This window comes from Ovis aries, chromosome 14 (assembly GCF_016772045.2).
Source record: "Ovis aries strain OAR_USU_Benz2616 breed Rambouillet chromosome 14, ARS-UI_Ramb_v3.0, whole genome shotgun sequence".
In the NCBI taxonomy this organism is placed as follows: domain Eukaryota; kingdom Metazoa; phylum Chordata; class Mammalia; order Artiodactyla; family Bovidae; genus Ovis; species Ovis aries.
The window spans coordinates 12,544,766-12,558,877 of NC_056067.1; the positions used below are offsets into that span (position 1 = coordinate 12,544,766).

Here is a 14,112-nt window from a genome sequence, read left to right on the forward strand (position 1 = left end):
GGTGATGGACAGGGAGGCCTGGTGTGCTGCAGTCCATGGGGTCGCAAAGAGTCAGCGAGTGACTGAGCGACTGAACTGAACTGAATTGATAATCAAACTGCCAGCTGCACTCTGGAGACACTGCAGCCGTGCTGGCTCCACTTGGCACAGGTGGCCACTTCAGATGCTCAACTGTGGCTAAGACAGTGGTTCACCACCTGGCACAGGCCAGGCTGGGCGACTTTAAACATGCAGGCGTGTGCGGATGCACAAGAGTGTACGGTGGTAAAGAGCAGCTTGGTGTTGAGTGAAATGGTATTTGTTGAATCAGTTTAAAAACAAGCAGGATGTACATCATCCGCCTTTCAATTTTTTAAAATATTTGAAAAAATAAAAACAAACAGGAAGATTCAATATGTAAACACATCAAGGTGGAAGCGGGTGAAGTCTCTGCCCACTGCTGCCCGTGTAGCCCCTCCCCTCCCTCAGCCGTGGCTGGAGAGCAACAAACCACCATCAGCCAAACAGCCCTTGGCACCCGCAGACTCACATCTTTCTGCCCCGGCCAGTTCTCAACAACGGGCAGGAGTGTGGACCACATGCCCCACCAGCGGGAATGCCACCCTGCACTCACTGCCCTGGCTCAAGGCAGCGTCCATGGACGTCAGGCTGCCTTCTGACCGCGATGAATGGGACCCTGTAATTCTTATAAGAGCCCTTAAATCACCTTACCTTTGAAATAAATTCAGTCACTTCAGAGGAAGATTTGGTTACTGATGTGATTGAAGAATCAGACCACAAGACCTTAAAAACAAATAAATAAACAAACCTTAAAAACAGACTCCACATACTCAATTCACAGCACGTTCTTCCAGGGATTCACAGCCAGTATATGGCGGTAGTGAGATGAGACTTTATATATATGAAAGCCTCGTGCGTCTATATACCCCTTGGCGTGTTACAGAAAAGATGTTCACGTAACTCTAGTCCATTAAAGCTTAGCTTCCTGTTTTGCACAATTATTCAAACATCACTAAGTCACTCATGCGTGGAGTCTAAGGTTGCCCCTTAAAGCGTCATAAAGTCCGTGACGACCCCGACTGCTTGTGCTTGTGTGCACAGCCCCCCACGTGGGGACCCCTGTCTGTCTACATGGAGTCAAGACACTATGAGAAGTGAGCCCGTCCAGTGAGTGCTCACGCTCAGGGCTGCGGCCGTGCCGCTGGCCCTCAGGAGTCTGACACAAGTCAGGGCAGTCAGGACCGGGAGAGCAGGGAACAGCTTCCACGGCAGAGGGCGGGGGAAGAACGCAGCAGGGAACGTCAGAAAGGCCTTTCCAGAAGCTCTATGGAGCCTGGTTGTGTTTGTCCTTCCTCCCTGTACCTGTGACAGCAGGCAGTTTTAGTTCACGACCACAAATGTCCATCTTCCCAAATAGATTGTGAGTTCCCTGGGGCAGGGGGCTGGCTTCCCAGCACTGCCTGTGGTATTTTCCACCTATGTCAGCACAGACACCTATTAGAGGCTCTCCTGCGCTGAGAAAGGCGTGAGCTGAACTCAGAAGGAGCGAGACAGGACAGAGGGAAGAGGGTGGGACGGGAGGGAAGCAGGGCCCAGAACAAGAAAGGTTAAACCATGAAACCATGCCGTTCACCCGGAAGTCCAGAAGCACTGGAGGATTTCAAGCCAGGAAATAAAATGACTGAGAGTCTTCATCACCCACAGGGAAGTATTACATGCACACTGATGTAGAGAAACTAGAGCCTGGAGATAATCAAGCAACTCTCAAGCGCCCGCCACCCGCCGGCCTCTTGCATGTTTGCTGATGGTCTCCCAGGCCTGAACTCAAGGCTGGCATCTCTCCTCCCTGTTGAAATTCGCACGAGTCCCTTTCTAGTCTGGAGCTGTCATAGCACAGAACAATTACTAACGTATGTTTTTCAAGCCCCAACAAAATACAAATCGATCAAGGCAAGGAACCTTTCTCCTTTATCTCTGAATTATCGACGCCTCCCAGAATTCATCACAAGTGCTAGCATTTTTTAACGAATGTGCTGTGCGCCATCCAAAATCTACCTACACTAAAATGAAAATACCTACACCATTTTTTCTGTTTCAAATAATTAAATCTTTTAACAACACTAAAAACAAGACTGGGGGTAGTGAGCTGCTCCCCACCTGAAACAGCAGCAGCAGCCACGATCACAGGTGAGGGCTCTCTAGCTTTAGATGCGTGACTCAGGCACTGTTGGCACTGTGGTCTTCAAAGCAGAACATGCTGCACGTCACGCGGCATGAACACACCCTAACTCAACTCAAAGCACCAAGTCCAACACCCAAATGGTGAGCACAGCACAAACACACCATTTTACACTGAAACAGACAATCTGCTTCCCTGACGATCTTACATTTAAAGAGGCACAACTATTCTGTGTTGCCTGCTCCTGATATAATCTTCTTTGACTTCCAAAAGGAGTTGATGTTTCCACCCAGGGCAGATACAAAGCAAGGACTGGAAACCAGCTGACTTCAGCAACACACCTCTGCAGGAATTGCAGGCTGACCTGACCCAGCCCTGAGCCAGAAGAGAGGCCGGCCAGCCCCCAGAGGGGTGTGGGCCAGGAGAGCAGCCTGGCATCTTGCCACAAGCTAGAGACACATGACCCAGCAAGTCCAGGATAGCATCAGTCATAAGCTAACCCACGGCTCCTGTACCAGCAAGAAAAAACAGTGCCAATCAAATGCTGCCACAGTCGTTTCCTATCACCTGCACTCACTCAAAGAGCCACTGAGACCTAAAGAGATGGACTTCAGTGTATCTTAAACATGCACAAAAAAGCACGGTATGCACAGAACAGGTAAGCATTTCTTCACACTCAAGAGTCTGACTCCTCTGACTGTCTGTCTTGCTCCCAGCACCCTCTGGTACAGGGGCAGCAGCTTAGGAAGAGGCTCTGCTACTCAGGTCACAGCCCTCATGTGCCCAGAACCACTAGACATGCCAGCAGGCCTCTGAGGAGCTCTGAAGCCAAACACAAGGACAGGCAGAACAGTCACCAAGGGCAAGGCAGCCTGGAAGCAGCACGGACCACGTGCTTTGGGAACTGGTTTTTAATGCTAAAACTACCACCAAGATTTGCTGTGAACTACAAGGAGAAAGCATCGCCAAGAACAGGATGCTATGAGAAAAGAACTGTCAGGGAAAAAGAGTTCTTCGAAGTTTAAAACAGGACAGCAGAGGTGAAAAATTCAATTCAAGATACAGAAGATGAAGGACTCTTCCACAGAGTAAATAAAAAAAGTCAAAGGGAAAGAAAATAGAGGCAAAAAGAAATAAAACAGAGGGCCAGTCTTAAGGTCCAACATGCCAACAGCAGGAGTTCCAAAATAAAACTGAGAAAAATGGGGCAGAGGAAATCAAAAGAATGATTCAAGAAAAGGTCCCCAAGTTAACGGGCTTAAGTAAAAAGGGGCAGAGGAAATCAAAAGAATGATTCAAGAAAAGGTCCCCAAGTTAAGGGGCTTAAATAAAAAGGGCTGATGCGTCCCAGCACAGAGGATGGAAACCTACACCCAAGTCTGGCTCTGAGAAATGTGCAAGTGACTGGAACCAAGAAAAGGTCCTAAAACTTCTGGAAACTGTAGAACAGAGCCATGCTTCTCAACAGTAATACTGCGAGACAGGAAATAAGAAGTGCTTCCAAGCTCCTAAGGAAACATGGCGGCTGGTCTAGAGTTGTATTCCCATCACGTGTCAGGGCAGATGGATAAAGACACCGCCAAACGTGAAAGTTGGGAACTGTGCCTCCCCAGGACCTTCTCTAAGAAGCTACAAGAACCAGAACTGACCTGCAACGAGAGATGATCTGCGAGCCAAGAGCAGGGAACCAGAGCTGGAAGGGAAGAGGGGACCCCAAGGTGAAGACACAGGGGCCTCAACGAGACGGTGCCAGCCTGAGTCCAGGTGGGAGAAGGGCCACAGCTCCAGAGGGGAAACCAACGGAATGTCGGACCCATTTGAACACAACCAGGGAAAACTTTAGGGGCAAAGGTGTTTTCCAAGTACTTGTTCCCAAGCAACAGAGAGAGACAATTAGCCCCAGGAAGAGCAGAACACTGGCAAGGAAAAGCACTCAGCGCCCGCCACACGGCCCGGCTGCCACACAAGCACTGAGGCGCAGGGTGCCCGCTGGTGCCGCAAGCACGTGCGCTGGGGCCTCTGCACACGTGGAGCTGATGGGAGCAGAAACTGAGCAAGAAATAGCTGTCAAGACTGACCCTCAGCTAGCAACGAGGGAGCATCCAGGGCAGTGAAGACTGTTTCAAGATGGAAAAGCCAGCTTTCACAGAAGACGCAGCACTAAAATAAGTGTACGGTCAGCCCACTCCAGTATCTTGCCTGGGAACCCCAAGGACAGAGGAGCCTGCTGGGCTACAGTCCGTGGGGCCGCAGAGTCAGCAGCACAACAGCAGCTGGGCTCCCCAGAGCCGGCGTGAGAAGAGCGGGGCTCTCAGCGCTGCTGCTCCGCAGCCCCTCTTAAGTCAACACCACTCTCCCGTCTGCTAGGCATTTCAAGCGTTTGGGTCGTCTTCTGGGGTTTTTTCCCACCCTGTCCTTCATGCATAATAAGTAAAGAAAAATATACTTTTTAAAAAGTTTAAGTTATTCGACAGTGAGTGTGGGGAAGCGGGTAACATGTGGACATTTCTACATGGATACAAAATCAGTTTGTATTTTAAAAGATTCTGTCATCTGCTTCCTGGATTTGATTTCCACGGTAACTAGTAACCAGCAATTACAACTTCAGCAAAAACAAAACCAACTCCATGGAGAAAAAAGAACAGGAAACTCGAACTCCTACTTGTAGTCTATTTGTTACTTACATCTTCCTATAAAAAAAAAAAAACCTTTCATTTGCATCCTGGATAACAATGACACATAAAAATTAAAACTAGAGATAAATAAGGCTGAGAAAATGAGGGGGGGAGGGGGCACGGGAAGTGTCGCTGACTTTCCCCTTAGTAAGTGAAAGCTTCCAGAAAAAACTGCTTCCTGAGTCTTCCTACACTGTAAGCAACAGAGGGCACCCCTCACCGTGGTACGGCAGACACTCCCAATAAAGGTTTTTACTGTTCTGGCCATGGTACAATAGATATTCATTTCCAAGTTCAAAAGACAACCTATTTAAAGGACAATTTATCCTAATTACTATCCTATCTAGGGCTTTGTGGACAAAAATTAATCCTCAGGTAACTTTTAAAAGTGTTTTATTGCAGTATAACTGACACTGAGATGCACATATTTTAAATGTACACTCTGGTCGGTTTACACGTACGTATACACCCATGATGGCACCCACTCCGGTACTCTTGCCTGGAGAATCCCATGCACGGAGGAGCCTGGTAGGCTGCAGTCCATGGGGTCGCACATAGTCGGACAGGACTGAGCGACTTCACTTTCACGTTTCACTTTCATGCATTGGAGAAGGAAATGGCAACCCACTCCAGTGTTCTTGCCTGGAGAATCTCAGGGACAGGGGAGCCTGCTGGGCTGCCATCTATGGGGTCGCACATAGTCGGACACGACTGAAGCGACTGAGCAGAGCAGATACACCCATGAAACCATCCTTCTGGTCAATATAACGGACATAGCCATCACCCCTCCCCAGCAAGCTACTGACCTGCTTTCTGTCACTGCAGATTATTTCGCGTTTTCTAAATTTATCTAAATAAACCCAGAAGGAGCATGCTTTCTTCCCTGGCTTCTTTCACAAGCGCAATTGTTGAGTTCTCTCTGTCCATACTGCATCAGCAACCGCTCCTCCATGCCCAACAGCCCACTGTGTGGTCACAGTACACGGTGTACGCCCAGTCTCCCAATGATGGCTATTTGGGGCCTTACAAATAAAGCTGGACAAACCTTTGTATGAACACATACTTTCATTTCCTTTGGGTACTGACCTAGAAGTGGGGCCGATGAGTCATATTTTAGGAGTATGTTTAACTTTTTAAAAAACTGCTGAACAGTCTCCCTAGGTAGTTTCACCGTCTTATGCTCCCAGGACAGTCCTTCCACATACCCGCCAGCAGTTGGTGTGGTCAGTCCTGTGGATCTCAGCCATTCTGATGGGCAGGCAGCCTTAACTCGTGGTGGTTTTAACTGGTTTAACTTCCTAACGGCTAAGGACGCTGCACATCTGTTCACGTGTGCTCTCTGCCATCCACACATCTTTCTTGGTAAAACGTCTGTGCATTTTTTATTGGCTTATTTTCTCATCATTGAGTTCTTTTTATAGTCTGAATATAAATCCTCTAACATACACGTAATTTACAAATAGGTTTCTCCTATTCTGTGGCTCGTCTTTCAATTTTCTCCACAGAGCCTTTCAAAGAGCAAGTTTTCAATGCTGATGAAGCCTAATCCGCCCATCCTGTCTTCTATGGGTCGTGTTTTGGTACCCACCTAAGAACCACTTGCCTGACTAAGTCACAAACCTTTTTTCTGTGCTTTCTTCTACAAGTTCTACAGTTTATGCTTTATGCTTAGGTCCAAAATTAGTTCTGAGTTAACGTCTATACCAGAGGTGAGGTTTGATCAAGATTCTTTTTTCTTTGCATGTGGTTGTCTGCTCCAGAACCGTTTGTTGAAAAGACTAACCTTTATTTTCACTGAACTGCCTTTATACCTTTGTGAATAATCACTGACCAGGGTGGTGTGGCATCCAGGGCCTTAGCCCAAAGCGGAGGAGGCCTGGCCCACAAGATGGAGCAGTCACCACTGCCGACCCCAAGCCCAGCCCAGGGCAACCCCGAGCAGAGCCACAGGCAGTGGGAGCCTGAGCTGCTCTGGCTCATCAGAGCGCTGCCTGTCCCAGAACACATACGGAGCACTCGGGGGCTAGGAGGGACCTTAAGCCTGAGTGATGGCGCCCAAGCAGCCTTTGTCCTTCTGAGGGCCACAGTTCCCTTGTTTGCTTTTTTTGGCTACGCTGAGCAGCATGCAGCACCTTAGGCTCCCCAACCAGGGGTCATACCCATGCCCCCTGCTTTGGGAACGTGGAGACTTAACCACTGACTGCCAGGGAATTCCACAACAATAAAACTCTTATCAGAAAACTCAAGAATGACTCCTTATTGCCTTGGCTTAGACAAAGAATTCTTAAATACAAAAAGCACGAGTAATGAAAAAAAGTAGGTAAACTGGACTTCATCAAAAGTCAAAACGTCTGTGTGTCAAAGGACAGCATCATGAACATGAAGTAAATTCCCACACAGCGAAAGAAAATATCTGTAAGCCAAAAGGCCCGGTAATTCCAGTCCTAGGTGTATATCCGAGAGAAATGAAAGCATTTGTCCACACGGAAACCTGTACACAAATGTTCACAGCAGCATTATCCGTAAGAGGCAAAAAGTGGGAACAACCCAGAAGTGTACCAGCCAGGTGCTGAGTGGGCAAACAGAATGTGTCCATCCACACAGTTCAGACTCACTCAGCCATCAGAAGGGAAGTACCAATACATGATTCAACACAGATGAGCCACAGAAACATCATTTGCATGAAAGAAACCAATCACAAGAGATCACATATGTATGACTGCACTCGTGAGAAAGACACAGCACAGGCAAACCCAGAGACAGAAAGCAGATTAGTACTGCCTGGGACTTGGAAGGAGAGGGCAATGACTGCTAACAGGCATGGGGCTTCTTGGGGTGATATAAATACTAAAATTAAATTGTGGTAATGGTTACTAAATTCTGAATAAATTGTAAAAACACTGAACCTTTTTTTTTTTTTAATTTATTTGGCTGCACTGGGCCTTAGTTGTGATCTACTTCCCTGACCAGGGATCAAACCCTGGTCCCCTGTATTGGGAGCACAGCTGTCTTAGCCACTGGATGACCAGGGAGGTCTCAATACCGAACACTTAAAATGGATGAATTTTATGGTATGTGATACCCGTCTCATCAGAAGTGTAAAAAAGAAAGTCGCTTAGAAAATTTTAAAAATGTTTCATCTTTAAAAACACCAATGATATTCTCCCAAAGTCCTCCAAACAATCAACCGACCGTGTACATGTGAGCACGCCTCTGGCCCCAGGGGCGGCCCCTCCCCTTCTCAACAATTTCAAACCTGTTTTGACTGCTCTGTAGTTTTTTCCATATACATGCTATTTATCATTCACTTATTTATGCAGGCTGCACCACACAGCATGCAGCATCTTAGCTCTTCAACCAGGGACTGAGCGCGGGCCACGGCACTGAACGTGCCAAGTCCTAACCACTGGACTACCAGGGAATTTTCTCCATGCAAATTTTAGCTTCATCGTGTTGATTGCTAGAACAGAAAAATGCTCCTAGGACTTGCTTTTGTAGACGGGTGTGTGAGATGACAGAGATCTGTAAGTTTACAGGTGTGTGCAGAGATGTTCCCACAGGGTCCATGGTCCTTCCCCTCTACAGAACTGCAGCTCTGACCACAGCCAGCCAGAGACCGCGGTTAAACCCTGGAAACTAGGCAACCATAAGGCACCTCATCTTTCTAGCGCAATGGGATGCCCAAACCAAAGCTCATGCTTGTTACACGCTCACATCCCACAGGCAGCCACTTAACTTAGTCACAAGCAGGAGAGGGCAGCTCACTGCCCAGAGCATGCACACGACTGAAGCTGCACGAACGAGCAGCATGCTTCATAAATAAGAGAGTTGTGTGTTTTTAAATGTTCATCTTTATCTTTCCTTAGTATCTCAAATTACCATCCAACAAATACAGTTTGGGCTGTAAATCCCTAACGGCACATCAAGTTAGTAACCCCAGTTCAGTTCAGTCGCTCAGTCGTGTCCGACTCTTTGTGACCCCATGAATCGCAGCACGCCAGGCCTCCCTGTTCATCACCATCTCCTGGAGTTCACTCAGACTCACGTCCATCAAGTCCGTGATGCCATCCAGCCATCTCATCCTCGGTCGTCCCCTTCGCCTCCTGTCCCTAATCCCTCCCAGCATCACAGTCTTTTCCAATGAGTCAACTCTTCACATGAGGTGGCCAAAGTACTGCAGTTTCAGCTTTAGCATCATTCCTTCCAAAAGAAATCCCAGGGTTGATCTTCAGAATGGACTGGTTGGATCTCCTTGCAGTACAAGGGACTCTCAAGAGTCTCCTCCAACACCACATTTCAAAAGCATCAATTCTTCGGCGCTCAGCCTTCTTCACAGTCCAACTCTCACATCCATACATGACCACAGGAAAAACCATAGCCTTGACTGGACGGACCTTAGTCGGCAAAGTAATGTCTCTGCTTTTGAATACACTATCTAGGTTAATAACCCCGGGCCCCCACAGAAAAAAAAACTAGCTGAACTGCTAGCTGGTGAAAGCTTATCACTGTCCTAAACACAAGAGTGTAGCTTATCAGTGTGCTCATCGGGAGAAGTAAGCTTTCAGATAACCAAAGCTTTTCTTTAAACACTAAAACACTTCATTCAGCTTATGCATCTGGGTAGAAACTTCCTAAACTCAGCAATAACCACATGGGACAGTAAGCTCAGAGCTGAGACAGGCCTCCAAGGAGCCTTCTGGAATTGTCCGCTGGACCTCCAGAAGACTCAGGGTGTCCCTGTCTGCCAGCCTGCTGCCCCCATCCTGGTCACAAGCCCCTAGTCTGGGGAGAGGCCGAGGGTCCACCCTGCCCAAGCTCGCTGCTTAACAGAGAGGCTGAGGATGGGGGCTGAATCCAAACCCAGTTTGAGCAGACTGGCTATGAGTGGGGTTCAAAGGGCCTGACAAACAGTACGCCTCAATTTTCACAATTCTCCACTGTAGCCAAATTAGGGGACCAACTACCAGGAGCCGAGTGTGTCAGTCCAGAGCACATACCCCCCAAACCCACCAAGGAGTTTCTGTCATCCAGGAGGTGCAGAGGGACACGGCTCATCTCTGCAGGCACTGACTCCCCTGGACTCCAGCCTCTGACTGGATGGAGGTGCTGGGACACACACAGGTTCAGCACTGTCCTTGGTCACACAGCTAACAGGGACACAACTGGACTGCGAGCTCAGGCTGCACCTGAGCCCACACCCTCCCCTCGATGGAGAGCAAGCAGCCCCAACAAGCGCATCTTGGGGACCGGCCACTTGCAAGGCCCAGCCCCCACTTCTATCTCCCACAGCATTGGCACAGAGCTTTGCAAAAAGACCCGTCTTTTATTTAGATAAATAAAAGTATTGCTTCATGGTAAATATTCCCGTCCTATCCCTTAGAGGAGAAAAGGGGAAAAAAACTTTGTATCTTACCTCAAAGGAACATTCAACATTTCTTTCATTTTTTTTGTGTGATAATCCCTTCAGGTCTATCTTTTCAACAGTCACTGTAAAAGTAAACAAAACAAAGAAACAACAAACAAAATTATAAAAATGAAATAAAAGCTTGAAGTATATATGATTAGTTTGCATCGATCGATATGTTAGTGGCCTTCACAGGAAAGCTCCCAGCACCCGGCACCATCTCCTCCACGGGGAGCTCGTCAGGAACGAGGGAAGCTGGAGGCCGAGCTCAGAATGAGGGCAAAGTTGATCGTGAGACGGAAAATACAGGGAAGATATAAAAACAAATTTAAAAAAAAGGGAACGGTGCTTGAAAAGAACACACGTTTATTTGCCTGCTAGAGGGCATGGATGATAACTGTAACTGAAGGTTGGTTATGCTCTGTTCTCATCCCTAAAAGACTAAAGATCAACATCTCCCACTCTGGTTGTTTAGAGACGCAGCTGCCCAGAGCCTTCGTTGGCGTCTTCCGTCTCCTTCTGGGGCGGGGCCAGGCTGCAGGCGCGAGGACTGCCGTTGTGGAGCAGGTGCTCTAGACCCCTAGCACCGCCCCTACAGAGCAGGGGCCACGGCTGCACGGGTGGACAGGACAGGAGAAGACAGTCACATCAGACAGCCCCAAAGCGGTCCCCTCCCCATGCCTCCCCTTTCACTCGCACGGGTGCTTTTTTTCTCTCCTCAGAAAGAAAATGATACAATTAAGCTTGTAAGCACTGAAGTTTTAAGATACAAATTAAGTTTGTAAGATGCAAATATTCGAGCACAAATATTTTTGAAAATAAAACAGCACTTAATAAACATGATCTAGTTTCCAAACCCCCAAACCACACTCAGGTATGTATGTCCTGTTTCTGATTCAAACACGAATGCATCTCAAATACTCTTTTAACTGCTTGCTTCTTCAAGCTTATGAACTTCTGGCAGGCACAGCAGTCAGACAATCCAGCTCTTCCGGAAAGACCGCAGCGAATGAGGGAGGCTTTCTTGTGTGAACAGCATACACAGCTTCCTGATTTTTCACCCGTATTCCTGCAGGTCACTTGGCTGTGAACTATGGGCATGTCTGCAGATACTCAACACCTGTCTAACCTGACACACTCAGTGTAACTCACAAAACTATCATGTTACACTTTTTGCAGACGCCCCATCTCCTGGTTGGCCACACATCCTAAGTTTCCTCCAGCAAACACCACTCTGTAAGACGTTCAGGGCCAACCCCCAGAAAGCTTCGTGGTCAAAAGTTTGGAGGGAAAATCTAAGAAACTCCTTTTCGTAGACTGCCCACGTACGTGATCATATTAAAGGCTCTGAGAAGTCCTGTGACAAGTAAATCTACTTTTATTAACCACATTTCCCCAATTTTTTTTTTTTGGCCACAGAACTCTCTCCTCCCATAATACGTCTAAGCGCCCAGAGAACGAGCAACTCTGAGCACCAGGCTTCAGAAAGGTTCTAACCCTGTGCCTCCCACTACTGCAGCCACTGACCCCATGGGACCACTTACCTTGGTATTAATTACAATTGAATAAAATTAAAAACCTCATTTCTCAGTTGCACTAACCACATTTTAAGCACTTGGCAGCCACTCATGGCCAGTAGCTGCCATGCTGAGCGGACCCAGAACCCTGGTCCATCACAGGGAGTTCTACTGGGTGGCGCCATAAAGTCAGGGGCGGGTGGGCCGCAGGCGGCCCTCGGCCATTGGTGTGACAGTCTCCAGGGTGCAGAGCCACACTGTGGGCTGACGCATCGCCAAAGGCGCTCTCCACCTGCCGGCAGCAGAGCCCAGCAGTGGTGCCAGACTCCTCACATCTCCTCCCCAATCCAGAAACACCAACCATCTGGATCTTTGCAGAAAACAACATGCCGATCCAACAACTTGTTCATTCACCACCTCATCTTATGAAGCGCCTACTGTGTGCTGGGCCGTACTCCATGGCTGGGCACAAGGCGGCCGGCACTGACCAGAGTCCTTGCCTTCACAAACCGCTGCCTGAATTTTTGAGCCTCTATAAATTTATAAAGTTGTATCAGGGTTGATAGGGATCGTGGGAGACACTAGAACCCGTTTGGTTCAGAGTATTTTAAACTTAAAATAGCATCTCACAGGAAGGAATTACTCTTTAAAAAAAACAAGAACGCTTGTTTCCTTTCTGGCAAAACAAAGAAAACACTACGTTTAGCAGTTGTGCGCTGCCCGGCCTCGCTCAGTGAAACTGCCCACTGTTCCTGTCTGACTTCCCCAGGCAGACTGTCAGCAAATAAACAGCTCTTACACTCTCCCAGTCACTATTTTTAAAAACTTACCCACAGTGACCTCACTCTAATCCAGACCCTCCACTTCTTTAGACAATAGAATATACAAAGTCAACGAGCACAGGGAAACCTGTCTGGCGTTTTCCTGGGCCACAGTACCTACAAGTTCCAGGGCTGAACATTAGGGTTTATGAAAAAAGGCAGAAAGGAAAACCCTAGCCGACTGAAGGCGGGAAGTGACTCATATCTGGACAGGAAAATGTGAAAAGCAGATGAATGTTACTCAGCTGTTTTCAGATCAAAGAGGCATTTCGGAGCAGAGGTCTGAGATGTTAGCGAGACCCCTTTGGAGCCCCTAGCCCACCAGACGCTGCACTCTGTTCTGCATCACCAGCCCCGGTGCCACCAGGACGCCTCTGGACCAAACACACGGACAAGACCTGCTGTCTTCTCCTGGTGCCGCCCACCCTGGAAGCGACACCTGTGGCCACACGGGGCCCTGAGGGTGGGAGGACACCCGGTGGGGGCAGTGGTGGGGTCAGGTGGAGTCTCTGCAGCAGGCGAGAGCGGTGACGGTGGCCAACACGAGGGCCGGGCTGGGGGGTGTTCAGCCGGGCTTCAAAGATGTGTAAGACATTCCCAGCTCCGGAGCTACTAAAGACCATGTCTATAAGACACTCCCAGCTCCGGAGCTACTAAAGACCATGTCTATGACAATACAAACATGAACAAGTGCTTATCCTCTTACCTGAAACATTATAAACTGCATGTATGACATGACTGTAGCTTAAAATGTAAGGAGAGACTGAAAGTAAGTGATCAGACCTGACAGGGTTAACTGCGTCTGGTGGTGGAGTTATGGCTAGTTTTCCTGTCACGTCTCTGCAGTGTGGCTCTGTGGTTTTAGAGTGTTTACCTGTGTGCACACACGTTTGCTGACGGCCCACTGAAAGCCCACTGGTAGACAAGGGCCCCCTTCCCTCCTGCCACCCTTGTGAGCCTGCAGACTGGGTCATGTCACACGTGAAGCCCTACTCCTTTCTGAAACGTATAAGCAAAAAACTTGTCAGTTTAAGGGGCTGGATATCAAACCATCACCTGAGGAAGAGAACACAGTCCAAGACAGGATTAGCGCTGACTGGGAAGACCCCCAAGACCCAGGGCTGGGCGGGAAGAGCACCCAGGACGAGCGTGCCTCCCCGGGGCCCAGACCGTGAAGGGGTTCGGGCGGGGCATGCAGCGGGACTCCGGCTTGAGGCCACCAGCCTGCTCCCACGTGGAGAAACAGCACGTGACAGTGTGCTGCTTCCTTTCAGCATTTCCTGGGCTCAAATTTTCTTCTTTTCTTATTAAAGTTGTACATCAGCGGTTCTCCTCAAATCTTAAGAGTCAGAGCACATGGCCTTCAGCAAGACATGTAATTGCACTCAACTCCCATTTTTATAATTGGATCCATGCCTAATTAAATAACCGGAGCACTGCTATCATTAACAAAGGAGGGAGGCCGAGCTGTGTGGATAAGACCATAAAATGCACCGCGGTAAGAGTGCAGGCAGGT

The 14,112-nt window shown here is 48.4% G+C and overlaps 1 protein-coding gene across 1 annotated transcript in view; it reads right to left on the bottom strand.

Annotated features, from left to right (window-relative positions):
• The window catches only part of ZCCHC14 (zinc finger CCHC-type containing 14), a 47,806-nt gene that overhangs the window by 13,917 nt on the left and 19,777 nt on the right, over positions 1–14,112 (bottom strand). The window contains exons 3-4 of the mRNA XM_027977713.3: positions 10,268–10,341; positions 712–783 (exon numbers count right to left, since the gene is read on the bottom strand). Of these exons, the coding sequence (XP_027833514.2) occupies positions 712–783; positions 10,268–10,341 (146 nt within the window). The remainder of the gene's footprint in view (positions 1–711; positions 784–10,267; positions 10,342–14,112) is intronic.